The sequence below is a fragment of the Telmatherina bonti genome, assembly GCF_933228915.1.
Source record: "Telmatherina bonti genome assembly, chromosome: 23".
In the NCBI taxonomy this organism is placed as follows: domain Eukaryota; kingdom Metazoa; phylum Chordata; class Actinopteri; order Atheriniformes; family Telmatherinidae; genus Telmatherina; species Telmatherina bonti.
The window spans coordinates 6,858,180-6,884,959 of NC_136632.1; the positions used below are offsets into that span (position 1 = coordinate 6,858,180).

The window sequence follows — 26,780 nt, forward strand, 5'->3', positions numbered from 1 at the left end:
TGGTTTTAATTATGACGCAGATTCTCAATAATTCTTTCTGTAAAACCAACTTATGGATTAGACTGCAGTTAATACAGTAAAAAGGTACAAACAGAATAATCGTCCGGATTTAGTCAAATAAGGCAAAAGTTTTAATCTGACAGGCCGAATAGAATATTACACATCAGGCTGAGAGGGAAATTAATTCAGCAGGTAATTCTTTTAACGTTCGTACAACAATCATTTTAACAATTGTACAAACCACCAGACATGTAGATCTTCATTTAAGGTAAAATGTACCAAATAAATAAAAACCTCTAAGAGTAGCATGAGGTCTGATTTCACCTGTAAAATCATTTCTTTGCCATAAGTAAACTAAACAGCTGACGTTTGGATTAAACGGGACTTTAATCTCTGCATAGAATAAGATCTGTAGCACAAAAACACCAAAAAGTCCTTTTGCTAACAAATCCTAACAAAGTTCAGTTTGCTTTACCTTGTAGAGCATGCAGGAGATTTATAGGTAAGAGATTTAGATTCATAAACATCACATTACAACTGAAAAATGCATGGACGGATCGCTCAATCATCCAAATTAAATTAAATTATCACTAAAATTGTCATTTCAATTAATTTGCCAAATAAAATGAAATAAAAATGGGAAATAAAATAAAAAAAGGAAATCAAACTAAAATTAAATTAAATTAAAGATAACATCAACTCCAGTTTGCATGTTTCTGACATGTTGCAGGATAAAAACTGGTTATATACTTTACATAAAATTGTACTGCATGTTAAACTGCTCTACAGCAACATGGAGCTGGATGACTGTCTCAGCTTGAATTAATTTCCCTGCAATGTTTTCACATTAATTTTGTTAATGTGTAATTAATCTCCACGGCACCTTTAAAAAAAACAGATTAAATTGTCATTTATAAAACATTAATAAAAACAGTTAAAGCCAAGCAGATGACAACATCGAGATCACAACAAACGGCATTTAGGAGACATTAGAAATCACTTTAACAGAGGCGTTGCTCTGAAAACCAACTCAGACCCTCTGACGCCTTAAGATGAAGAAGATCTTTTGTTAAACAGCTGATTTAACTGTGTGTGTGTGTGTGTGTGTGTGTGTGTGTGTGTGTGTGTGTGTTGGGGGGAGACGGGGTGAAACGCTATCTGTAAATCATTTTGGTCATACATTTGAGATCTATTAATAAACTCTTCCAAAAGAAGCTTTTTTTATGTCTGACCAAATTGGTTTTTAAGTCTTCCTTCTCTCATTTTCACTCTATCAGCAATCACACACACACACACACACACACACACACACACACACACACACACACACACACACACACACACACACACACACAAGAGTGTAAGCAGTCCAACTGGGAGATGTGGAATCTAACTGGTTTAAAGGTTTAATCTCAATGGAGAAAAACTTACTAAACCACCTTTGATGTTAAATAACCCTCAATCATAACATGTATTGATGTTTTCTCCACCAAGTGGCACAAATTTCTGCTTCTAAAGACAACGTTTAGCAAACACAGCATAGCTGTAGATCCTTGTACAAACTCTACTGGATGACGAAACGAACATCATCAGAAGGTCTTTGCCGCCACGGATCATCTGGCAGACACTCCTGGAGAAACCTACCACTCCTGAAGCTCGTTCATATGCAGGAATCTGTTGCGGTACTCCCTGGGCAGCTCGAACTGGGACGCCAGCGGAAACATGGACTCGTAGAAATCTCTCAGGACAGCCTTGACCGTGGTGGCGTCCTTGTGGCTGTGGTCAATGTTGTCGTTCAGACAGATAAACTTCCTGCGGGATCATAATGAGGACGTTAGCGCTGACGGAGCAGATCCAAGCAGCTTTTCCACCACACTGAGACTTTAATTCCTTTCCACCTGGGATTTTTCCTGATGTCGTCGAGCTGGCCCACCACATGGGACACGTTGGTTCGCACCATCTTGAAAGCAATCTCCTCCTCCCCCATCACCTCAAATCTGTCAAACAAGAAGCCTCCTTAGAGCTTCAGAGAATCTTTTCTAATGAGCAAATGAAGAGTTTTAGAGCTTACTTGTATTTGTTTTGGTCTTTGAAGGCTTTGTGAATCCGTTCTGTGACGGCTTTGCAGTGAAGAATGAGGCCTTTTGTGACAGGAGGCTGCCGATTACATAATAACAATAACTTTGGATTTTTTTCTATCAATTTTAATGGCTTCAGTTTAAGAATTTCCAGTTTGGCTCACCATGCTGGGGTCATAGTAAGCCTCCTGAGTCGGGTTCACCAAGTGGACTTGGGTCAGGTTAGTGGGCAGGGTCTTCGAGCAGTTGATTAGCATCTGCTCCAGGCCTGTCAGGTCCTGGAAACAACAACAAACAGACATTTAACTCCAAAGCGTGGCTGCTTTGTGATGAGCCGATGAATCGGAGCCAGAACGGACCTGGAGGCTCAGCGGAAGCTCGTGGATCCTCGTGGCCAGAGTTCGAATCTCCCGGTCGGACAGAACGCCCGAGTGGTCCGTGTCGATCTCGTCGAACACCTCGGAGACGTTGAGCTGCTGCTGGGCGCTCATCAGGAAGTAAAAGTAGGAAAAGGCAAACTGCATGTCCTCAGAGTGCCGGACGCGGTGGGCGGACGTTTTGTCAAACTCTGCTGGGAATCTGGAGAAACAGAGACGTTAGAGACGTCGCCTCTTTGGAAAAATCTAAACAAAAAGAGCTGGTGCTCCTCACGTGTCCTGCAGCTCCTGCATGATGAGCCGGTCGATCATGTGAGGCATGTGTGCAGGAACTTTGCGAGATGTGAAGCCGAACTGGCTGTTGAGCAGCTTGTTGACGTAACGCAGCGAATCGGCGAAAGTGTCCTGCAGCTTTCGGCCTGTAGCTGCACCATTCGTCTCATACAGCAGCTCTCTCTGAAGACGCTCCTCCTCCTGCCAAACACCAGAAAAAAAAGCCATAAACATGCAGGACTAGAGCTCTTAAATGTGCAGGGTGTGCCGGCGACTCACCTCAAGCAAGGCTTGGAAATATTTTCTCCTCTCCCACGGCAGGAAGCCTCGATCTGAGGAGATGAAGTGTTGGAGCTTCCTCCCGACCGGAGGGGCGCTTGCGGGTTCACCTGGAATCTCTTCCCTCTTTTTTTGGGAAATACTGTTCAGAAGTTTGGAAGTCAAGGGCCTTTCTATAGCAGCATTCAGGTGTTCAGGAGTTTCATCACTTTTATCATCTATCTGCACATGGATGAGAGGAGTAACCGCTTGGTTTTGCTTCAACACATCCTTCCTGAACACGTCTCCCTCAGAGTTTGCATTTCTCTGGATGTTTCCAGCTTCCTTTCCTTTCAGCTGCACTCCCTCCAGGTCTTTATAGGGTTTCCTCTGGACTCCAGCTGGCTGTGGATCGGTGCTCTGCTGCTTTCCAGCCAGCATCTCATACGGCTTTAGAAGCTCAGCCTTGGTGAGGTTGTAACCTTTCATAGTAATGTCACCAATCAGGAGTTTTTCTTCCAGCTTTTCAAGCTCGCTGCGCACAAGAGGAGGTAAAAGTGAGACATTTAAAGAAGGAACTCGTATGACATCCTGAGGTACGTCAGGTCGTCTCTTCTGGATCTTAGGTCCTCGTTTGTCTTCAGGAATGTCAGAGAAAGGGAAAACTGGCTCTGGGGTCGGAGTGAGTTTGGGCTCTTTCGCTGCGTGTTTGCCTGCAGTCTGGGTCACGTTGGTCTGAGGAACTTCCCGTGTGTCCACAGCTACAGTGAAGCTCATTTTGAACTGCGTGTCGTCGTCCTCTCTCTGGAATGTGATGTTGTACTGGATCTGTGTGGCGTTGTGGCCGGAGTGCAGCAGCAGGTGAATGGTCTTCCACTTGTTGGCGACGGAGGTGTGGCGAACCACGGGGCTGTCGCTGACGTGGGCCTCAGTGATTCTGCGGGCCAGTTTCTCAAAGCTGAAATATGGTCTGACCTCACCCTGAGGGAGAGTGTAGAGGTTCTGGGTCCTAAGGAGGGTCACGTGGTGCAGCTCACCAAAGTGCTCTTTGAATGACAAGCAAGACTCATTATCAAATCATGAAGAAATATCTGTTTTTTCAGTCAGATCTACGATGTACATTTCAGAATAGTTAGGATGCTTAGAAAATATAAATACAAGAGGAATCCAATGATTTGCTAATCTCATCAACTCATATTTCATTCCTACTAGAACCCGAGAAACTGAGACGTTTGATCATTTCATGGAAAATATGAGCTCAAATCTTTTCAACCAAACATTAATAAAAAGTGGAATGGGGACAAGAAAGATGCTGGAAAGGTAACTGGAACAAGTCAAAACCAACTGGATGACTGATTAACTGAAACAGGTCAGTAACAAGGCCGGGTATGAAAGGAGCATTTCAGAGAGGCAGAGACTCTCAGCTGTAAAGATGGACAGCGAGTCTCCGGTCTGAGACAAACTGAGCCTAAAATCTGTGGAACAATTTCAGAAAAATGTTCCTCAACATTAAATTGTGAAGACTTTGATGATCCCACCATCTACAGGTTATATCATCATCAAAATATTTAGAGGATCAGAAGGAATCTCTGTGTGCAGGGGCCAAAATGAGCATATATGATGGAGCAGGTTAAAGCTCCATCATATGTGAAGAGGATCCAGGAACACGCCGTCTTCTCTGGACCAAAGCTCATCTAAAATGTTCTGAGTGGAAACCTGGATGAAGATGTGGAATAGTTTGTGGACAGCATGGACGGCGTGTCCTGCAGACTAAAGAGGAGAGGGAGCATCCAGCTTGTTATCAGCCTGCATCTCTGATGGGATGGGGTTGCATTAGTGCCGATGGCGTGGGCAGCTTCCACATCTGGGAAGCTCCATCAATGCTGAAACATCTGCTCCCATCCAGACAACGTCTCTTTCAGGGAAGACCTTGCAGGTTCCACCATGCTGGACCACATCCTGCATCATCACAGCAGCATGGTGGAACAGGAGAACTGGTCTGCTGCAGTCCAGTTTCACCAGTACGAAACATTTCTACTGACCAGCAGCTGCTCTCCTCACTTCCCAGATGTTTACAGAGGACGAGCATCCTGGAACTACTTTTTACAGCCGTCAGATTCACATTCAGCTCATATTTCCATGAAATGATAAAACGTTTCAGTTTTACCATCAGGTTAATACTTAACACAATATTCCAACTTTCTGAAATGAAACTTATATTTTATTACATTAATTTATTTTAATTTCACCTTGACCACAGTCGCCCACATCAAAGCCGCAGGCCAGAACATTGCAGGCCTGGTCGCAGAACTTGTCCGCCAGCCAGGAGTTGGCACAGCCTTGATTGCAGTATGACATCCCACCAAAACCTCCAAGACCTCCTCCAAACTGCCACACCTGTCCACCTGCCCCGCCGGGCCCGCCGCCGTCGCCACCCACAGCGAAGCGGTTGTTCCCTGCTGTACCTGTTACAGAGAAGGATCGCCGTAACACAAACCCAACCGTGCATGGAGGAAATGTAACGGTGTCAGCCTCTTTACCCAGACAGTCTCCTCCATCCCAGTCACACGCAGAGTTGTTGCAAGCCTTGTCACAGTAACCATCTTTAATCCAGGATCCTGGGCAGCCCTCTGCACAGTTGGGAACCGGCCAGGTGAGATACACCTGAAGAAAACATAAAAATAAAGAAATTTCAGACCAGATTTTGAAGTAAACTCCCCTGTGAGCGCGTCACGCATCCTCTTCATACCTTCTGCCCTTTGGAGTGGCTGTAGAAGTCATCCGGCCACACATCTTTGCCAAACATCACGTCATCGTTGAGGTAAATGAACTTCTGGGAGAGACCTGGGATGCGGTGGATGTGGGTCTCTATGGCAGGGGAGCTGAAGGTGGGAAGGTGGCTGTGGTTCAAGAAGATTCCCTGCAAGAGGAAGAAGGATGAACATTTCACAACAACACGTAAAGTATAAACGTGACAGTTCCAACACAAACAATGCCGATCAAAACACTCATTTAAGAGTTGAACTGGTGAGAAGAGGAGGCGGACTACCTGGTGTGTGACCACCGTAACTCTGGGGTTATCCAGGTTGAGCCAGGAGGGAATCTGCCCGCTGGTGACGATGAAGATGTGTCGCACCCAGGGGGCGTGTTTTTCAACAGAGCGCAGCGAATAGCGGAGCTCCTCGTTGTCTTCAAACCGGCTGGCTGACACATCTTCATCTTGTTTAGACTGGAGCGAACAAACACATTAATATTATATTAAATCGAATAAACACATTAATATCATATTAAATTTAATAAACACAATAATATAATATTAAATCGAATAAACATTATTATTATATTAAATCAAATAAACACATTAATATCATATTAAATTGAATAAACACATTATTATTATTATATTAAATCAAATAAACAAATTAATATCATATTAAATCGAATAAACACATTATTTTATATTAAATCGAATAAACACATTATTATTATTATTATATTAAATCGAATAAACACATTATTATATTAAATCAAATAAACACATTAATATCATATTAAATTTAATAAACACATTATTATTATTATATTAAATCAAATAAAAACATTAATATCATATTAAATTTAATAAACACAATAATATCATATTAAATCGAACAAACACATTTTTTATATTAAACCGAATAAACACATTATTATTATTATATTAAATTGAATAAACACATTAATATTATATTAAATAGAATAAAGACATTATATTAAATCGAATAAACATTAATATTATATTAGATTTAATAAAACACAATATCATATTAAATAGAATAAAAACATTATTATTATATTAGATTGAATGAACACATTAATATTATATTAAATCGAATAAACACATTAATATTATAATAAAAAGGACTTTATTAATATTAGGGCTGTGACGATATGCTTTCATCCCGATTCAATTTGAGTCCAATTTTTTTGGTGCTGATTTGATTTATATTATGATTCTAATGATTCTTTAATATTGCTGATTTTTGTAGACGAAAAAATAAAAACAAAAAAAAAGTTCAGAATTCTTTTTGTTCGTCATTTTTCTTCATTATAATTAGGAATAAAAAAATGCAGCAACCAGATCATCATTCTGCTGCTATAATGCCCAAGAAGACAAGTAAAAGGTTCAATACAAACAATAAAAATGACTAAACAAATTATAATGGATTATATTTTTTTCAATAAAAAGAAAAAGATTTTTTAACAAAAAAAAAAAAAAAATTGATTTTAAAATTGTGAAGTGAAAAATCCCAATATTTGATTTTTTCCATTCATTACCCACCCCTAATAATTCTGTAAAGCGATGCAGGAGGGGGAAGACTGTGGGAAAGGAGAATACCTGTGAGATGGCAGTAAGGTCCCAGAACAGGTAGCCGGGGCTGATGGTCAACTCTTTCCCGTCCAGGGTTAGGTTCTTCTTCGCCTGCTGGGTCAGATCAGCGAAGTCCTGCGGCGTTTTCAGGTGGAGCAGGGCGATGCTGGCCTCCGAGTACAACTCAAACTGAGGGACAGATAAAACGTTCATGAGGTGTCAGGCAGGTAGAGAAATGCTACAAGCTGATGAGTTAGCTGCCATTTGAGAAATCTATAAACCTGATCCAGGTTGATTTGGTTTTATTTCAGTAGAAATCATTTCTGCTGGAATGAAAACAAAGAAATTCATATTCCAAGGATTTAAATGGACGTGTCTATTAGACTTTCAGTATTTTTTTTCTTTGTTTTCTTTCATTTTGTTAGAAACATTTACATAATAAACCAAACTATGATAATACATGATTATTTCCTCTGATCCATCTAGAAAAAAAGTTTCCAAATGAAAGCATTTCATTTTATTTATTCTGATGCGTTCTACAAAGTCACATTGTTCAGGTAAATAATAAAAAATTTCATTAACATTTGTGATTTACTCTTTTTTTACTTAATGAAACAGCTGAAGAGTGATTTTTTTATTTTTACCAAAGGTTTCACCAGATGAACTGATCTTAAATTTTCTAACATTAACAACCCACAAAACATCAGGAATTCAACTCTTCATAGAAATCTATAGAAAATTAAAAAGGCTGATATTATCTCGTGAATTTAAGACATTCAAGTACAGTGACATAATAATAATAATAATAATAATAATAATAATAATAATAATAATAATAATAGTAATAATGTAATAGTAATAGTAATAATAGTAATATTTATTTGTGAACACTCAATGTCACCTAACAAGGTAAATAAAAACAAGAGCAAATCAATAAATGCACACATAAATGCATAAAACAATCATAATAAATCAATCATGATGGTAATTTAATATATTAAAACAGCAGCAACTTGTATATCACAAGATAAAAAAAAGCCAGCGTCCCAATAACCGGTCATGTGTTTGTGTTACGTCCCCGTCATGTCATGTGTTACAAACCGGCCGTGTGTTACAAACCGGTCGTGTGTTACAAACCGGTCGTGTGTTACAAACCGGTCGTGTGTTACAAACCGGTCGTGTGTTACAAACCGGTCGTGTGTTACAAACCGGTCGTGTGTTACAAACCGGTCGTGTGTTACAAACCGGTCGTGTGTTACAAACCGGTCGTGTGTTACAAACCGGTCGTGTGTTACAAACCGGTCGTGTGTTACAAACCGGCCGTGTTACACAAACCGGCCGTGTGTTACAAACCGGCCGTGTGTTACAAACCGGCCGTGTGTTACAAACCGGCCGTGTGTTACAAACCGGCCGTGTGTTACAAACCGGCCGTGTGTTACAAACCGGCCGTGTGTTACAAACCGGCCGTGTGTTACAAACCGGTCGTGTGTTACAAACCGGCCGTGTGTTACAAACCGGCCGTGTGTTACAAACCGGCCGTGTGTTACAAACCGGCCGTGTGTTACAAACCGGCCGTGTGTTACAAACCGGCCGTGTGTTACAAACCGGCCGTGTGTTACAAACCGGCCGTGTGTTACAAACCGGCCGTGTGTTACAAACCGGCCGTGTGTTACAAACCGGCCGTGTGTTACAAACCGGCCGTGTGTTACAAACCGGCCGTGTGTTACAAACCGGCCGTGTGTTACAAACCGGCCGTGTGTTACAAACCGGCCGTGTGTTACAAACCGGCCGTGTGTTACAAACCGGCCGTGTGTTACAAACCGGCCGTGTGTTACAAACCGGCCGTGTGTTACAAACCGGCCGTGTGTTACAAACCGGCCGTGTGTTACAAACCGGCCGTGTGTTACAAACCGGCCGTGTGTTACAAACCGGTCGTGTGTTACAAACCGGCCGTGTGTTACAAACCGGCCGTGTGTTACAAACCGGCCGTGAGTAACAAACCGGTCGTGTGTTACAAACCGGTCGTGTGTTACAAACCGGTCGTGTGTTACAAACCGGTCGTGTGTTACAAACCGGTCGTGTGTTACAAACCGGTCGTGTGTTACAAACCGGTCGTGTGTTACAAACCGGTCGTGTGTTACAAACCGGTCATGAGTTACAAACCGGTCGTGTGTTACAAACCGGTCGTGTGTTACAAACCGGTCGTGTGTTACAAACCGGTCGTGTGTTACAAACCGGTCATGAGTTACAAACCGGTCATGAGTTACAAACCGGTCATGTGTTAGAAACCGGTCATGTGTTAGAAACCGGTCATGTGTTACAAACCGGTCATGTGTTACAAACCGGTCGTGTGTTACAAACCGGTCGTGTGTTACAAACCGGTCGTGTGTTACAAACCGGTCATGTGTTACAAACCGGTCATGTGTTAGGTGTCATCTTGGTCTGTTGGAGTTAAAAAGTGAAGAGTGCGATGAAGAAGACTGCTTCAGGACAAGCTGTCACTGAACCACGATGTTTAGTGGTTCATTCACAATATTTTTTTCTTGTGATGAATCACCTTGTAGAGAAGAGCATGTTGTGTCTGAACATGAAACAGTTTTTACATGATTATTCAGACATTTAAAGAGAGTAAAAGTAAAAATAAAAGTATTTTAGCTTCGTTCCGACACCACAGGAAAAACTCAACATCCCCATCTTGTCTGTGTGAGCTCTGGTGCCACCCTGCGGTTCAGAGCTCAGATAAAGACATCTGGAAACATAATTAAATATTTCTGAACAGTTTGGTTCAGATCATTGATACTTCCAGTGTTTTTTTGGTCCTGCGCTGCCAGCTGCACATGCTGTTTCAGATCTTTCCATACGTTTAATCCTTGGCAATGTTTTAATCCATGTTGTAGGTGTATGTTCTGTTTTTATGATGTTTATGGTTGTAATTTCTCTTGTGCTGCTGCTCTCTGGGCCAAGAAACTCTTATAAAAGGTTTTTTTTTTAATCTCAATGACTAAATGTTTCCAGGTGGAATTTTTTTTTTTTTAATTATTCACTTTCCTTAGTATAAAATCTATAAATTTCCCTTTTATATAAGGGATCAGAACAGACATTGACTTTTTAATCCTTATAATTTCTGCTAATTTAAGTGTTCCAGACACTTTGAGGTGTGACCACCAGCAGGAGATGAAGTGGGGTCTGCTGGGGTTAATGTCTGCTGCTGAAGAGCAGTGTGACAACAAGACACTGAAGGGAAGGTTTCTGCAATATGGAGATAAACAAGTGCAAATTAGAAACTGGCTGTTAGTTACTTGGTCAAATCGGGCGCTTTGACCTCTGACCCTTCATCTGAAGAGGCCGAATCCAAGCAGCTGCGATGCTGGTGTGAAGGAATTTGCTGGCTGCTGGAATCAGAACGACAAGGAAGTGTTTGTGTGCGAGTTTGGAAAGTTCAGTGATGTCGTCTTCTCTGTGTGGGGTCGCGGGGAAGGCGGTCTCCATCTGACCTCAGCAGAGTTACGCCAGGCGTTGCAGGACCGTGCTGCAGTGTGTGTGTGTGTGTGTGTGTGTGTGTGTGTGTGTGTGTGTGCTACATGTACGTGAGAGACACACCAACAGTTCTGACCATCCAACACCGAGCACAATCATCTTCCCTGACATGAACTTGGAGACTTGCATTTAATTATAGCAGTAAGCTGCTTGTAGTTTGGTGAATTGTTGTATTTTTTATCCTACCTGCTAAGTGTATTTATCAGCTAAACCAAGCAGAAAAAAGTAATTAAACATTTGTGGCCCATCTTTAGAGGCTTGCTCAGTTTTTCCAGTTTGCTTTCGTTGAAGAGGATTAGCTGGTTGGAGCAACCCACTGATTATGTCGTCTTTATTTCGGTTCTCTTTATAGTTCTGATAACGCTCCAACACAGGCACACAAAGCAGGGTGTGAGTGGGTGATTATGTGCTCAGTGGTCAAAACAAATGGAAAGCGTTGTATGTTTTAGACGACTTGCTAAAACTGACCATCTGAATGAGGAAAGAAGGGACTTTAATGTGGCATGACGACAACCAGCTGCTGGTGGAATGACACGGTTTAACCTCCACCTGAGTCCTGCTGCTGACCATGTCCATCCATTTCTGAGTACAGTGTAACATCTTCTGATGGAAACTTCCAGCAGGATGATGCACCATGTCACAAAGCTCACATCATCTCCACCATGACGATGAGTTCACTGTCCTCCAACGGCCTCCACAGTCACCAGATCTCCGTCCAGCAGAGCAGCTTTGGGATGTGGTGGAACGGGAGATTCTCATCATGGATGTGGAGCAACTCTGTGATGCTTCATGTCAACATGGAGCAAAACCTCTGAGGAACATTTCTAATACATTGTTTAATCTATGAAAGCGCCTGGACCTCCAGACCCAGATGCAGGGCTCCACATGAACCCACAGCCTGACTCTCCTTCCCCGCTACACATCCCACCAACAACCACCTTCTACCTCGCTCTCCACTCGTTCAACAATCCACCCTTCAACAATCTGCTGAAAGCCACTTGGTCCGGGGCTTTGTGTCCCTGGTACTCCAATATAATCTTCAGAGACCGTGTGCACCATCACCGTCACCCAGGTCCTGTACCAGCAAGCTGGACATACTGCTGTTTTATATTTTTGCAAACACATAAAACGAAACACTGGCTACAAGAAAGTCATACATCTTTCCTAGATAATAAAAGTCATCTTAAAATAATTCCCAATCTTATAGAACACAAGAATCCCTGCCGTTTAACGCTCTGTGTGTATCAGCTTCCTGATGCCTGTCGTCCCCTCTGATCCTGCAGTTAGCGTGGGTTTTATAATGAAGCATTATCAGAGTAGGTAATTACTTCAAGGTCCAACTTCAACGTTTGCCAACATAAACAGTTGAGAGGATTTCAGCTGAAGTGATTTATCACACTACACCTGTCACCAAAATGCTCCCACAACTAACAAAGTATTCCCGGGAGGCGGACAAATCCCTGTATGTGATTACTTCCTGTCCCCTGGCTCATCTAGGGGACAGAAACACACAGAGAAATCATCACAATTAGCATCTAAGGAATACTGCACATACATATTTAAGTTGAAGAAGAAGGGCTTTCTACAACACATTCAGTGCAAATTGATGCTGATGAAGAAAATGCTGCAGGTTTCATCAGCTCATCCTCCAGGCAGCAGCGCCAGGTATTCCTCACCCCAGTTTTAACATGTCCCCTGGGAATTTTGCTCTCAACACGTCAAACCACAATCACTGTGGCCTGCATGTCGATGCAAAGCCTCAAGAAAATGTAATTAGACTGGAAAAACTGAGTGGAGACTGGGGGTAAACCAATTAACACAGTGCCGAGTGATCTTTCTGAGCAGCTGGATCCAGACTGGTCAGTGAAGCTTGACTGGAAATGAAGCTGCTGGGAAGAGACGCTGGGCTGCAACTTTATAAACAGAGAGCGGCCAGAAAGTGGAGGTTTTGTTGGAAAAACATGTAAGAGTGAACAGTGAAATCTGCCAGCAGAAACAATTATATAGAGATAGATTAGATTAGATTAGATTGATAGATTGATAGAGAGATAGATATAAATATAGATAGATGTAGAGATATAGATAGATATAGATATAGAGATAGATATAGATAGATATTGAGATATAGATAGATATATAGATATAGAGACAGATATTGAGATATAGATACATATAGATATAGAGATATAGATAGACAGATATTGAGATATAGATACATATAGATATAGAGATATAGATACATATAGATATAGATATAGATAGATATAGACATAGAGATATAGACAGATATAGATATAGAGATATAGATATAGAGATATAGGTATAGATATAGAGATATAGACAGATATAGATATAGAGATATAGAGATATAGATATAGATATAGAGATATAGATATAGATATAGATAGATATAGAGATATAGATAGATATAGAGATATATATAGATAGATAGATATAGAGATATAGATATAGATAGATAGATACAGAGATATAGATAGATAGATATAGATATAGAGATATAGATATATAGATATAGATATAGATATACCTCTCCCTGAGCCGTCACCTTATCGTGGTGGAGGGGTTTGTGCGTCCCGAAGATCCTAGCAGCTATGTTGTCGGGGGCTTTATGCCCCTGGTAGGGTCACCCATGGCAAACAGGTGTCTAGGGGAGGGACCAGACCAAGCACGGCTCATAGACCCCTATGACGATGACAAACCTGGGCATAAATGTTCCCTTGCCCGGACGCGGGTTACCGGGACCCCCCTCTGGACCCAGGCCTGGAGGCGGGGTACGAGAGCGAGCGTCTGGTGTCCGGGCCTTCGCCCATGGGGCCCGGTCGGGCTCAGCCCGAAAGGGTTACATGGGCCCCACCTCCCGTGGGCTCACCATCTGCGGGAGGAGCCGTAGGGGTCGGGTGCAATGTGAGCTGGGCGGCAGCAAGGGGCGGGGACCCTGGCGGTCCGATCCTCGGCTGCAGAAGCTGGCTCTAGGGACGTGGAACGTCACCTCTCTGGTGGGGAAGGAGCCTGAGCTTGTGCGCGAGGTTGAGCAGTTCCGACTAGATATAGTTGGACTCACCTCGACGCATGGCCTGGGCTCTGGAACCAGTACCCTCGAGAGGGGCTGGACCTTCTTCCACTCTGGAGTTGCTCATGGTGAGAGGCGCCGAGCAGGTGTGGGCATTCTCATCAGCCCCCAGCTTGGTGCCTGCACATTGGGGTTTACCCCGGTGGATGAAAGGGTAGTTTCCCTCCGCCTCCGGGTGGGGGGACGGGTCCTGACTGTTGTCTGTGCTTATGCGCCGAACAGCAGTTCAGAGTACCCACCCTTTCTGGGGTCCTTGGAGGGAGTGCTGGAGGGTGCTCCTTCTGGGGACTCCATTGTTCTGCTGGGGGACTTCAATGCTCACGTGGGCAATGACAGTGAGACCTGGAGGGGAGCGATTGGGAGGCATGGTCCCCCCCCTCTGAACCCAAATGGTGTTTTGTTATTGGACTTCTGTGCTCGTCATGGATTGTCCATAACGAACACCATGTTCCAGCATAAGAGTGTCCATATGTACACCTGGCATCAGGATTCCCTGGGCCGCAGTTCGATGATCGATTTTGTAGTCGTATCGTCGGACCTGCGGCCACATGCCTTGGACACTCGGGTGAAGAGGGGGGCGGAGCTGTCAACTGATCACCACCTGGTGGTGAGTTGGCTCAGATGGTGGGGGAGGAAGCCGGCCAGAGCTGGCAGGCCCAAACGTGTTGTGAGGGTCTGCTGGGAACGTCTGGCTGAGTCCCCTGTCAGAGCGAGCTTCAACTCCCACCTTCAGCAGAGCTTCGAACATGTCCCGGGTGAGGCGGGGGACATTGAGTCCGAATGGGCTGTGTTCCGTGCCTCTATTGCTGAGGCGGCCAGCCGGAGCTGTGGCTGCAAGGTCGTTGGTGCCTGTCGTGGCGGTAATCCCAGGACTCGTTGGTGGACACCAGCAGTGAGGGATGCCGTCAAGCTGAAGAAGGAGTCCTATCGGGCCTTCTTGGCCTGTGGGACTCTGGAGGCAGCTGATGGGTACCGACGGGCTAAGCGGCATGCGGCTTCGGCCGTTGCCGAGGCAAAAACTCGGGCATGGGAGGAGTTCGGCGAGGCCATGGAGAAAGACTTCGGGACGGCTTCGAGGAGATTCTGGTCCACCATCCGGCGGCTCAGGGGGAGGAAGCAGTGCTCCATCAATACTGTGTACAGTGGAGATGGGGAGCTGCTGACCTCAACTCGGGACGTTGTGGGTCGGTGGAGGGAATACTTCGAAGACCTCCTCAATCCTACCAACACGGCTTCCCATGAGGGAGCAGAGCTGGTGGACTCAGGGGTGGACTCTCCTATCTCTGGGGCTGAAGTCGCTGAGGTGGTCAAAAAGCTCCTTGGCGGCAAGGCCACGGGGGTGGATGAGATCCGCCCGGAGTTCCTTAAGGCTCTGGATGCTGTGGGGCTGTCCTGGCTGACACGCCTCTGCAGCATCGCGTGGACATCGGGGGCAGTACCGCTGGATTGGCAGACTGGGGTGGTGGTCCCCCTTTTTAAGAAGGGGGACCGGAGGGTGTGTTCCAATTACAGGGGAATCACACTCCTCAGCCTCCCTGGTAAGGTCTATTCAGGGGTCCTGGAGAGGAGGGTCCGCCGGATAGTCGAATCCCGGATTGAGGAGGAGCAGTGTGGTTTTCGTCCTGGTCGCGGAACAGTGGACCAGCTCTATACCCTCTCTGGGGTCCTGGGGGGGGGGGGGGGCATGGGAGTTTGCCCAACCAGTCTACATGTGCTTTGTGGACCTGGAGAAGGCATTCGACCGTGTCCCCCGGGGGCTCCTGTGGGGGGTACTCCGGGAGTATGGGGTACCGGACCCCCTTGTACGAGCTGTCCGGTCCCTGTACGACAGGTGTCAGAGCTTGGTCCACATTGCCGGTAGTAAGTCGGATTCGTTTCCGGTGAGAGTTGGACTCCGCCAAGGCTGCCCTTTATCACCGATTCTGTTCATAACTTATATGGACAGAATTTCTAGGCGCAGCCGAGGGGTTGAGGGGATCCGACTTGGTGGCCTCAGGATTGGGTCCCTGCTTTTTGCGGATGACGTGGTCCTGTTGGCTTCATCTGGTCGTGATCTCCAGCTCTCGCTTGAGCGATTCGCGGCCGAGTGTGAAGCGGCTGGGATGAGAATCAGAACCTCCAAATCTGAGACCATGGTCCTCAGCCGGAATAGGGTGGATTGCCCTCTCCGGGTCGGGAGTCAGGTCCTGCCTCAAGTGGAGGAGTTTAAATATCTCGGGGTCTTGTTCACGAGTGAGGGAAGGATGGAGCGTGAGATCGACAGACGGATCGGTGCGGCGTCTGCAGTAATGCGGGCTCTGCACCGGTCTGTCGTGGTGAAGAAGGAGCTGAGCCAGAAGGCGAAGCTCTCGATTTACCAGTCGATCTACGTTCCTACCCTCACCTATAGTCATGAGCTGTGGGTCGTGACCGAAAGAACGAGATCTCATATACAGGCGGCTGAAATGAGTTTCCTCCGCAGGGTGGCCGGGCTCTCCCTTAGAGATAGGGTGAGGAGCTCAGTCATCCGGGAGGGGCTCAGAGTAGAGCCGCTGCTCCTTCGCATCGAGAGGAACCAGTTGAGGTGGCTCGGGCATCTGGTCAGGATGCCTCCTGGACGCCTCCCTGGTGAGGTGTTCCAGGCACGTCCCTCGGGGAGGAGACCCCGGGGAAGACCCAGGACACGCTGGAGGGATTATTTCTCTCGGCTGGCCTGGGAACGCCTCGGGATCCCCCCCGCAGAGTTGGCAAATGTGGCTGGGGAGAGGGAAGTCTGGGCTTCCCTGCTTAGGCTGCTGCCCCCGCGACCCGACCCCGGATAAGCGGCAGAAGATGGATGGATGGATATAGATATATAGATATAGATATAGAGATATAGAGATATAGATATAGAGATATAGATAGATATATATATAGATAGATAGATATAGATATAGAGATATAGACAGATAGATATAGAGATAGAGATAGATATAGAGATATAGACAGATAGATATAGAGATAGAGATAGAGATATAGACAGATAGATATAGAGATAGAGATAGAGATATAGATATATAGATATAGAGATATATAGATATAGAGATATATATAGATATAGAGATATAGATATAGATAGATATAGATATAGCGATATAGATATAGATATAGAGATATAGACAGATATATATATATATAGATAGATATAGATATAGAGATATAGATATAGAGATATAGATATAGAGATATAGATATAGAGATATAGATAGATATAGAGATATAGATATAGAGATAGATAGATTTAGAGATATAGATAGATATAGAGATTTAGATAGATATAGAGATAGAGATAGAGATATACATATAGATAGATATAGATATAGAGATATAGATAGATATAGAGATAGGGCTATAGATAGATAGATATAGAGATATAGAGATATAGATAGATATAGAGATATAGATAGATATAGAGATATAGATAGATATAGAGATAGAGATATAGATAGATATAGAGATAGAGATATAGATAGATATAGAGATATAGATAGATAGATACAGATATAGAGATACAGATAGATAGATATAGAGATATAGATAAATAGATATATAGATATATAGATAGATAGATATAGATATATAGATATAGAGATATAGATAGAGATAAATGGATAGATATATAGATGGATAGATATATAGATATAGAGAGATAGAGAGATGGAATAACGTGCATATAAATATGTCCGACAAAAATGCCCCCCAAAAATGTTTTTCTTCTTTTTTAAGAATTTAGATTAAAAATAACAAGGATTTTTACAACTTTCCATTATGCTCTGAGAACCTGACGTTGCATCTGCAATAACTTTTTAGACAAAAATTACAGCTAGCAAACCAGGACAGGAGGAAACGGATCTTAAACGCCCCATCAGAAACCAGTAGAACAAGTTTAGCTGAAGCGTTGAACATTTTTATTTGCATTCAACCTGAAAATGACTCAAAATAAACAAACATTTTCAGAAACTAAAAAAAAAACAAAAAACCTTAATTCTCCAATTTTTTTTAATAGTTGCATTTAATTTTGCTTGTTCGGTGCACATATGTGACAAATATAAAGTCTAAATTTCACTTCCCAGTTGGGAGGAGACATCGTGTGGACACACTCAGGCCTGGTGGATGCACTGAAATACACACAGGAGTCGACAGGCGACAGCACGGGCAGATGATCTGGGTTGTAGTCCAGCTTTCATCACCATATCACTCGGTCTAACACCAGCTATAAATACCGACCGCATCTCACCACTGAACCTCTCCCACCACACTATGCATATCATCCCTCTTTCACAGAAGCGGCAAGTGACACCAGGAAACACCTTGAAATCCAAACTCTTCATTGTGTAGCAGCTCGTGTGCTGTAATCCCCCCCCAGATCTAAACGCAGACACACACACGCGCTCTTTCCACTGTTTTTCCTGGACTTCACACTTCCTCCTTTTCACACCTGCACCCCGACTCAGCTTGTTCCCCCAGTAAAACATCCAACCCGGACTCAGACCACAGACTGGTATTACACAGCAGGGTGCGTCTCGGAGTTCAGACGAGGTCTGTAAAATCTTGGTGACCTTTCAGCACGCTGGCTGGCGCCGCGCCACTCTAAACAGTTGTTAACCCCCACAACGCTAGCTAGGGTTACAGCCAGAATGCCGCTGGTTATTATAACATGATGCACCAGGCTGACCAGTTAGGGACAGCTGGGTTTGATGGTGTTCACATGCAGGTTAAATGCTGTTAACCTACATCTCATCCCAAACAACATCACGGTCGTTTTGACTCTGAAGCAGCTGCTCCTTCGCAGATACGTCACCTGCTGGTAATTTGTAAGAATATGAAGCAACCACATGACACACAGCGTGTCCGTTTCATCATACATGATGGAGCCGTGGGAAAGATTCAGAGCAGAAACATGCGTGTTGAATTGACATAAGAGTTAATAAGAGTATGTATGGTTGTTTGTCTCCATGTTGGATGTACCCTGATGGGACGTTTGCACAGGAAGCAGCAGTTGTGGAGATTAAGTTGTTGTTCTTCACCCTTCCTACCGTCATAAACCGTCTTGGCCTTCACCTCTTTCTGGACCCTCATGGTGTTTCTAAGGTGAATCTGAGAGACATCCCTGGATTCTCAAGACAAAGCAGATTTACTGATGTTTTCCATCCTCAACATCCGCCTTAGTGAAGCCCTGAGATGACATTGTTGTCAAGCAGTCCAAAACAAATAAAGCTGAACTAAATTGCACATCTTTGGTGTCTTTTTTCCCAAATTGAGCAGAAACTCTTGTGTTCTAGTCAAGTGTACCCTTGGTCTCCTGGAAGATCAGCAGATTAAAGTGCAAAAACTTTAAAAAGAACCTTTTATGTAGCATTTGTTTGTGTCCTAATCTTTTACATGATGTTATCAAATCAATCCCCCGTTTCTCGCAGCAGCCATGTCTACATCACCAGCAGACAAACGGCTGGCTGCTGCAACAATACAACTCGGCTTTTGTTTTCCTTGAATCCATGTTCGTGAGTGGCATTCCTTCCTCTCAAAATCTAAAGAAGAGCTCTGATTAGATACACAAGTCACCAAGCCACACAGAAGCCTTTATCCCCACCACTGCAGAGAACTGTTTAAAATAGATAAAGGCCATTTTTAGTAGGAAGGGTCTTTTCAAGGAGTCGCTGACCCTCTTAGAACGCAGAGTTGGCCGACCGCTGCAGATGTAAGTATAGAACACTGACAACTTCCAGGATTCACAAAAACACAGCATCAAAAATCTGTCTCAAAAGTCATAAAAGTTCTCATTTACTTTGTTATTCAAATGAAACCAAGTACAGAAATCCTAAATGTTGTTCACGTTTTCTGCATCATGGGATAAATTCTGCAAACAAAAAGCTGCACTCTCATTTAGCGTGCAACTCTGCCACCTGCTGCTTCAACCTGCAACACATCCTTCTTGTCTGGTTTTGTGCATTTCAAAGGTTTTTTTCCTCAGTTTTTCCGAGACAAGATGTCAAAAGGACGCGTCTTTTCCATCTGCCCTTCCCCATGAAAGCCCAGCAGGACCAGGAAGCAGGCAATGAATTGGAAAAAGCTTGTTTTACCCGTTTGATCTTGCTGGTTATGACTGAGGGCAGTTTGACTCGCAGCTGCTCCGTCTCCTTGTAGGATGCCGGGAAGCCGCTCAGATATGCCAGAGACTGCATGCGGATCAGACCTGGCGCCTCTTTATCCGTCGTCTGCAAGTCACAAAGCAACAACAACACTTGAATAAAAAATGAGACACAACACCTTTTGATGTGTAAATGTCTGTATTCTGTGGCATGAATATAAATGAGGGAAGAGTTATCTTTATGTATAAAGAGAACAATGAAATCATGCAGAATCTCACCAGGTAGCATCTGGATGCAGAGAATGTGTGGGCTTCTCTGGACACGTCTGTATACGCTTTATCTGCTGTAGAAAGAAATACACAGAAGTCAGCAACAAAACAAAAACATACTTTTATAGATTAGAGAAAATTAAATGATTATTCCATCAGCCATCTTTTGCCACTTATCACATTGCAGGGGCAGCAACTTAGAGAAACTTTGACCTTCATGTCTCCGCCTGCTTTACCAGCTCATCCGGGGCAATCCCGAGGCGATTCCAGGTCAACTGAGAGACATAGTCCCTCCAGCTTGTCCTGGGTGTTCTCCGAGGACTCCTCCCATTGGGACATGCCCAGAACCCCTCACCAGTGAGGAGACTTTGCAACCAGATGCTCGAGCCACCTCATTTGGCTCCCGTCATACACAGCGTTTCACTTTAGGAAACTGCTGAGGTAAAAAAAAAAAAAAAAAAAAAAAAAGCATCTGACCTGATCTATAATCATTTCAAATCTAAATCAAAATTCAAGAATCAGGCAGTGAATGGATCGTCCAATCACAACCCCATTACATCCCACATTACCCACCTTCCACACACACATCACACACACACATGATTTTATTCAGACTAACTTTACAGTAATGTAACATATCTAACACTTTGGATTGATTTAAAGCATGTCTTTTCTAAATTTTCTCCTTAATGAGGATCCCTGATTCCTGTTCTCATTCATTCCCAGGTTCGCTTGTTGAAACTAGATCTGGATCCAACAGTGCATCACCATGAAATCTAACCTGCTCAGAGGAAGAGATAACACATGAAAAAGCCCTGATTCCTGCACAGTAAGGTATCTAATAGAACAAATGCAAAAAAAGAGGGAGAGATAGACAGCTATTCTAATTATCTGAGAGAATAAGACATGATTACTCCCAATCTTGTTCCTCTTGTTACTTTCATTCATAAAAGTTGTTCCTGACATGAATTCCATGCATTTTTCCTCATAGCATGACCCACATTTAGCATTTTTTTAGCATGTGATCCCTAATCTTACATATTTACAATCAGATCATCATTTTTATATGTTTTCTTTATGTGGTGCAAACATCATCTGAAACAGCCTGAGTTGCATTTGAATGCAGTCTGCACTCTTTTGTTGTTGTCTTTCCTTCTGGATTTGGCTGCAACAGGCTTTTCAGGATACACATGTCTGATTGGTTATCTAACATCAACTCCAACCAGTTAACAGTAGAATGAACTAAATGATGTCTCTGAGATACGAAGCATTCGTTCAGCCAGATTACCTGAAGATGCAGCTGATGTGCTGAAAGTGCTGCAAACTATAGGCTCCTTTCCTGCATCCTGTCTTTCACCTGCATCTGTAATGATTTCCTCCTCAGACGTTAGGTCTGTGTGCAGGAGTACAGGAGCTTTTCTGCTCTCTGGGAGTTCTACCAAAGCTGGAAGGCCAATCCAACCAGAACCTGCTCTCTGAAGCTGCACAGCAAATCAGTGATTGCCGTCACAGACCACCAGTCCATCAGCTGGACCAGACCTGATGAATCTAAAGTTCTGTCATTGTTTCTTTTTGACCCCAGCAGAGCAGCTTCTGGACAGTATTACTGTCAAGCGACCACTAAAGGACAGCGTGCAACCTGCAACCATCCAGGAGGCTCCGCCGTATGCTGAACTCAGACTTATAACCACTCAGCGTCACCTGAATGGAAACTCCCGTCCAGAGGAGAAACTAGAAGCACAATATGGATTTAGGGAGAGAAACCTGCAGAGGAATCATTGTTATCTGCAACATACTGATAACATGTCAGAGTGTGGGAAACTTTAAATCTGTGTGAATGGAAACTGGTGCAGATCCTGACCATGCAGGTGGTTTATGAAAAGGAAAAAGGCTGCAGACACGTCAGCTGATCATAAGTAAATAAGCAGCCGACGCTGCCTGATCATGCAGGTTTCTCTCTGCCGCCACATTATCGCTCACCACTTAAACATTAATTATATCATAAAAAACCATTTCTGCATCATAAAGAAATAAAAGCTTTCAGTTCCAACGCTGCTCCCTTCTCCTTCCATCCCCCCCACCCCATGCCGCGTCGCATCCTCTCCCGGCCCAATCTGCCCCTCTTCCACCGCTAAAAACTCTGATCCGTTGTGTGATCTCACCGTCAGCCTGCGAATGGAAGACGACCACAGACACAGTGGTGGGCGGGTGGAAGGTTTTGCTCACGAGCAGCAGCTCTTTGGCAGCGGAGAAGGATGTTGAGAGCACCAGTAGCTCTTTGAGAGTAACGTTGGCTGGCAGCGCCGGATCCAGCGCCAGCATGGGCGCTATGATGCAATGGGACAGCAGGCATTCAAGCTTGACGCTGTTAAAAAAAGAAAAAAAAAAAAAAAAAAAAGAGAAGTTGTTGCTTTAAACAACGGATCTACACCGACACTCAGAGAATCTCTTCCTTCATGTTGTTGATTTGTTCTTAAAATACTCAAAACAGACTGATGAAGTTCATATATTCAGCTAAAGTGTCAGGTTTCCATCGAGCACATCTTGTATTTGTGGTTAGATTGTAAGAAAGAAGAAAGAGGAGCGAGTTTGACAAAGCATGCTAGCGGTAGAAACAACAGAGACAACGAAACCAAGCTCAGATCTTCACCGTGGTTCAGGATCCTGATATAAACTGTCACCACAAGTAATTAAACAAGCAAAAGTACAATAGCAGGTTAACTTTCTCCTCACTGTGGATGTTTATGCAAGCCTAAATTAAGATATTATTCAAGATATCAAATAAAAATAAAATTCACTTTTTGTCTTAATGACATCTTTGCGGTTTAAATATTGAGAGTTTTATTAGGGCAACCCAAAGCAACTTCCTGTTAAATGCATTGTTGCATCATAATGACTCTAACAGTCATCTAAACGCGCTTTCAACATCACTTGTAAGTACAACACTAAAGTCTGAAGACACTAACCAGACAAAACCACAGCACAGAGCCAAAAACTACATAAAGCCATGTCATTAGACAATTTGTAATGTGAGAGCTGCGTCCAGGATACTACTGTTTGACAGGCATCCTCAAGCCAACTTCTTACAACCATCCCAGGCTGGAGGTGATCAGAGATCTGCAGCCAACAGCCACAGCATGTGAATGCTCTGTGAGGCTGCCAGGGTTTAAATCAGCAGCTTTTGGGACATGTGAAGAAAAACTGGACACGTGGCAGAGATGATGCGCCAGAGGTATCATCCTCACACTCACCTGTCTTTTGGGACTTCAGTAGTGTCACTTGCGTTTTTCCCCAGGCGTTCCCTGCATGCAAAACACATTGAAAGGCTTAAAAAGTGCCAACATAACATCATTTCTAAAAACAAAACAGGGTTCAGAGAGGTCAACAGAAGCTAATCAAGCAAATGTCTGCAGCATATATTGACAATTCTGAGATTAAAATCCAACTCCAGCGGTTAATAATCCTCTAAAAACTCAAACTAACTCAAAATTGTTGAAGCTTTTGTTATATTAAAAAGCCATAAAGTAGCTTCGGCATGATTTATCTTCTTCATTCAGTGAATGCAAATCTATGAATATGCTCATCTGGTTCAAGATCTCCAACCAGCAGCAGCCGGTGCACCGTAGAGCAGGCTCTAGTTGCATAGATCTGGCTAACATCTCCTCACAGCGCATGCAAAATGTCTGCACAGTCCCAGCACACGTTTGTGAATGGTAAGTGTTAGTTTCAGTGTACTGCGTGCTGCAGATCCAAAGCAGAAATCCCCTGCTATGAGTCTGCAGCACGGTTAAAAAGTGGTGTTTTAAATAGTTTCAGTGTAAATTAAAGCAGAGAAGGTGAAGTCATGGCTACCTTAGAGCTTTTTGTTCTTCCTCTAGTTGCTCTTTGACCGCCTTCAGTTCCCTCAGCAGAGTGGTGTCTGTGCCGTTCACCCATGTGTACACCACATCAATAGGCATGGGCAGACAAAGCCTGCAAAGAGAAAACATGCATATCAGCAAGGACAGTGCTCAAACTGCAAAGCTGTGATCCTGTTTTCCTCCCCAGTGAGCACTTCTGACGTGTCTGCGTTAAAATGGGTTTACACATGGCTACAACTTCTCCTGTTATTTTTACATCTATCTTTAGGAAATATACTGGTCGTCTTGAGCAACATCTAGGAGGATTTTGTGTTTTTATATATACTTTTTTTGCAGATAATGGAGAAAGGCTTCGTGAATAATTTGACATTTACAGACTCACCTGCTTTGGAACGATTTCCCTCCCACATTGTCTCTGTAGGAGTCAAATAACACATGGTACTGATCGCGGCTCCACTCCACCACCACCTGTATAGAGAAGGGAAATACTATGAAGATCTTTCATTTCCATGTCCCAAACATGAATATTAGGGCTGTGACAATACGCTTTAGTCCCGATTCGATTACAATTTTTTGGGTGCTGATTAGATTTAAATTGCGATTATCAAAATTCTTCAATATTGATGATTTTTGTAGATTAAAAACTAAAAAAAAAAAAAAAAGAAACTTTTTTTTTTTTTTTGCTTGTAATTTTTCTTCAGTGAGGAGAAAACAACCCAGTAGCCAGACCACCATCATGCTCCTATAACGCCCAAGGAGACAAGTAAAAAGATCAACAAACCAATAAAAATGACAAAAAATTTTATAGTGGGTTAATTTTATTTAATTGAAAATAAAAGTTTTGGGGTTTTTTTTTAAACAAAAAACCGACTTTATAATTTGGAAACAAAAAAAATCCAGATTTTTTTATTTTTTTATTCGATTTTCCCACCCCTAATTAATATTTTCTGTCTCCTTTTAGGGAATTTAAAAACTGTGATTAAGTAAGACACAAAAAGCGACCAAGATCTCCACTTCTGTGAATTATCTAAGACAATCATCTTTTGAGCCAAGGCACACTTTATTTCACTGAAAAATCACAAGGCACACCACAAACCAAACTGTTTTTTTTTTTTCTTTCTGTAAACATACATATTATTAATATGAAGTCCATCAAGTTAAAGCCTCTTAAATAGAAATCCGATAAACACTAGAAGAAGTCATTTTATTATCTTTCACTGGGGCCTGTTTGGATGAACACAGAGCTGCTTTTTAGACCAATAAGGGGAAATTAGTTAATTTCTCAGGACACACCTGATAATCTCTCATTTGAAAAACACTGATCTAAGAGATATTAACAATCCCCTGTGCGCGTGCGCGCGCGCGCACACACACACACACACACACACAGTTAACCTAAACTCTGAAAGGTAGGAAATCTAGAAAACAAAGGAGCAGTTTAGAAACTTAATTTTAAGACGAATTTCTATTGACGGCCAATAAACTCTTTATACGTCCTGATTATAAATATAAAGCTTATCTGTGGTTTCCTGACAAGTAATTTCACTTACTGTGACGCCTGCGACAACACGTGGAGTAGGATACTCCAAAAAATTACGCAAGTAGGAGTAAGAAGACAGCTGTACTTTACCTCTCCGAACTGAAAGGCAGAAACAATCATGAGCACGAGCCCCCCGAAGCACAGGTAGAGCCCGTACCGGTGGGACAGACAGGTGTACGTCTGCCGCTGCAACAGCTTCAACACCGAGTTCACGACTACCATGATCCTCCTCGCGGAAGCATAGCGACGCATTCATTCAAATGAATAAAAAGGAATGGCAGGTTAATACGCTAAACTATGAGGGTAAACATCACAAGCGAAACGGGTTTGTCAGCTGACCGCGAGCCAGACTGCGTGACACATGACAAGCATCTCGCGCTTTCTCGGCGGAGGTGACGCTGCTTTCGCCGCGACGTTACGCACACTTACGCTCAACGTCGCCCCCTGGTGGCGAGGAGTCGTCCCTGCGATGTCTCCCGCTGCCGTACTGAAGAGATTGTTGGGACAAGAATGTTTATTAATGTGAATGCCCATTTATTTAAATACTAAAAAAAAAAAAAAAAAAGCAGAAATTACAATAAAATGTTACAGTTTTGTTGTTAAATGCTTCAAATGCTTCAATATTGCTCATGTTGAACAATAAAGTCTTTAACTTTAAAGGTGGAGTATGTAAGATTTTCAATATTTTCAAAATAAATTAACTAATAAAATAACTAAAATCATAATTAGATAGTTTTTTGAACATGTAGGTTCCAGTCTGTCCATATTTGATACGTTATTAAATTACAAGTTTAATTAATAACAAATGACAAAAAGCACTTTTTTTTTTACTGGTAGGCAAACATTTAAGGAGGGTCTTTGACATTAATTAAACTTGTAATTTAATAATACATCAAATATGGACAGACTGGAACCTACATGTTTTGTTTAAAAAAAAAAACTCTAATTATTATTGTAGTTATTTTTTTAGTTAATTTATTTTGAAAATATTGAAAATCTTACATACTCCACCTTTAACAGTTCTAAATGGTTTTCTGCG

At 43.0% G+C, this 26,780-nt stretch overlaps 1 protein-coding gene across 1 annotated transcript in view; it reads right to left on the reverse strand.

The window, feature by feature from the left end:
* gnptab (N-acetylglucosamine-1-phosphate transferase subunits alpha and beta) overlaps nucleotides 1-25,993 on the reverse strand; it is a gene marked incomplete at its 5' end in the record, with an annotated part of 29,416 nt that extends 3,423 nt beyond the window's left edge. Inside the window, 19 exons of the mRNA XM_079263201.1 lie at nucleotides 1,645-1,812; nucleotides 1,899-1,997; nucleotides 2,072-2,157; nucleotides 2,243-2,356; nucleotides 2,438-2,657; nucleotides 2,730-2,929; nucleotides 3,008-4,032; nucleotides 5,236-5,451; nucleotides 5,527-5,650; nucleotides 5,736-5,906; nucleotides 6,036-6,215; nucleotides 7,365-7,526; nucleotides 20,064-20,198; nucleotides 20,351-20,415; nucleotides 22,504-22,706; nucleotides 23,593-23,643; nucleotides 24,194-24,313; nucleotides 24,584-24,669; nucleotides 25,832-25,993. Coding sequence (XP_079119327.1) covers nucleotides 1,645-1,812; nucleotides 1,899-1,997; nucleotides 2,072-2,157; nucleotides 2,243-2,356; nucleotides 2,438-2,657; nucleotides 2,730-2,929; nucleotides 3,008-4,032; nucleotides 5,236-5,451; nucleotides 5,527-5,650; nucleotides 5,736-5,906; nucleotides 6,036-6,215; nucleotides 7,365-7,526; nucleotides 20,064-20,198; nucleotides 20,351-20,415; nucleotides 22,504-22,706; nucleotides 23,593-23,643; nucleotides 24,194-24,313; nucleotides 24,584-24,669; nucleotides 25,832-25,993 — 3,587 coding nt within the window. The remainder of the gene's footprint in view (nucleotides 1-1,644; nucleotides 1,813-1,898; nucleotides 1,998-2,071; nucleotides 2,158-2,242; nucleotides 2,357-2,437; nucleotides 2,658-2,729; nucleotides 2,930-3,007; nucleotides 4,033-5,235; nucleotides 5,452-5,526; nucleotides 5,651-5,735; nucleotides 5,907-6,035; nucleotides 6,216-7,364; nucleotides 7,527-20,063; nucleotides 20,199-20,350; nucleotides 20,416-22,503; nucleotides 22,707-23,592; nucleotides 23,644-24,193; nucleotides 24,314-24,583; nucleotides 24,670-25,831) is intronic.
* Nucleotides 25,994-26,780: the final 787 nt, after the last annotated feature.